This window comes from Pterocles gutturalis, unplaced genomic scaffold (genome assembly GCF_000699245.1).
Source record: "Pterocles gutturalis isolate BGI_N339 unplaced genomic scaffold, ASM69924v1 scaffold32405, whole genome shotgun sequence".
NCBI lineage: Eukaryota > Metazoa > Chordata > Aves > Pterocliformes > Pteroclidae > Pterocles > Pterocles gutturalis.
Window position 1 is genome coordinate 70,258 of NW_010147036.1, and position 1,651 is coordinate 71,908.

Below are 1,651 nucleotides of genomic sequence, written 5' to 3' on the forward strand. Positions count from 1 at the left end.
ATATGTCAAGCTCAGTTAGAGATGCTTGTATAAATATCTGCAGGATCCCCATGGCTCTGAACTGTAATATTGCTAACCCCTCTCAAGTTCAACAAGATGAGACCCTGTACCCACTACAGTCTGCAACTGGTCTTAACAAAGATGGCTACAACTAGGGAGAAGTCTCTCAGCTGTACTTTGGGAACTCTTATTCTATAAGGAAACTCTTTCATACAGTAACTTCTAAACCAAAAAGTTAATAAATGAGGTCTTCAAAATAACAGAACACAGTATTTAGAGAAAAGAAAATGTGAAGATCAGAGCAATTACTTTAACTTCTTTGTTAGTGTGTGTTTCTTTCGTTTGCATAGCTGCTGACTGTTGGGGTGAGGTTGCTGGCGAGGAATCCAACAATTTTTTCCCATAGTTAACAATAATTACGGCTAGTTCATATTCTTTCCATGAACGTAGTACCTGTTAAAGAATCATGTTATATAATTTCATTTTGCATAACTTGTAATGTTTCATTATTGTTTACTTATAATCACCAAAGCGCATGAATATTATAAATAGAAATTAATTACTCTATATTTAAGTTTCCTTTAATAAAAAGGACTACAGACCTCTAAAGTAACTGGAATTGCAGATATGTTATCCATGTGTTCTACTTCAACTTAACCTACCCTCACAGAACAGAAAGATTTAACCAGAAGTATCTATTGCTGTGATTGACATTTTCCCTGTTCTCAGTCAGTACAGCTATCAAAAATACAAAGGATAACTAAATGATCCTCATTTACCTCTCTGGTATCAAGTGCACATTTGAAAATCTCAACTGTATTAATGAAAGGAGTGGTGAAATTTATTTTTTAAATTATGAAATGTATAAATTAACAGTGTGAGGAATGTTTTAGATGGCTTTATCTTCTTTAGACTGAGCTCTAAAGGCCAAAGTACTTCCTCTATATGCAACGTAACTTCACGTTATGATGTTTGTCTTTGGGATAGAAAATAGGTGTATAGATAACTTTAGCATAAATACAGTACATGCTCAGCAGAAAACCATATATCGTGGATTAATCACAAGCATTTGCAATTCATCCATTCTGCTTCCTATTCTGTTGAAGTGCTATCTCTATAGGGAAAAAAAATCAGCAGTACAAGCAGACAGTTATTTAACTGGGGAATCCAACAACAAACAGACACTGTATCAAGGTTTCAAGGTTCCTAATAGCATTTAGTGGCCTTTATATCCTCCACCTGGGCCCCCCCCTATGGAGCCAGAAGCTCCCTTTCAGCTCAAGGCTGAGCCTACAGTCCCTGCCCACTCCTCTAAAGCAGGAAAAAAAATGGTCTCCAGCATGCTCTAAGCCATGCCTCGGACTGGCCATGGATCCACTGGTCTGGACACCCGACCCATGGACTGACTCCTCAGCTTGGCCTCAGAGTGCTCCCACATGATGGACCAGCATGCTGGGCTGTGTCTGACCCTGGCTACCCTCACCAGACCTGATCCTGACCTGTGGACTGACTTCCCAGCTTCACCTCCAACCTGCCTCATCCCCACAAACTCATGAAACGATCTCGACTCCTGGTTGATCCTGACTGCCAGGTGCTGCCCCGCCGGCCATGGCATTGCCATCGGCTCCCCGCTCCCCCCCCCCCCCCCCCT

General features: G+C 41.1%; 1 protein-coding gene across 1 annotated transcript in view; it reads right to left on the bottom strand.

Moving 5' to 3' along the window:
* Positions 1-1,651, bottom strand: part of CFAP54 (cilia and flagella associated 54) — a gene marked incomplete at both ends in the record, with an annotated part of 75,593 nt that overhangs the window by 69,940 nt on the left and 4,002 nt on the right. The window contains one exon of the mRNA XM_010085934.1: positions 310-453. Within this exon, the coding sequence (XP_010084236.1) occupies positions 310-453 (144 nt within the window). The remainder of the gene's footprint in view (positions 1-309; positions 454-1,651) is intronic.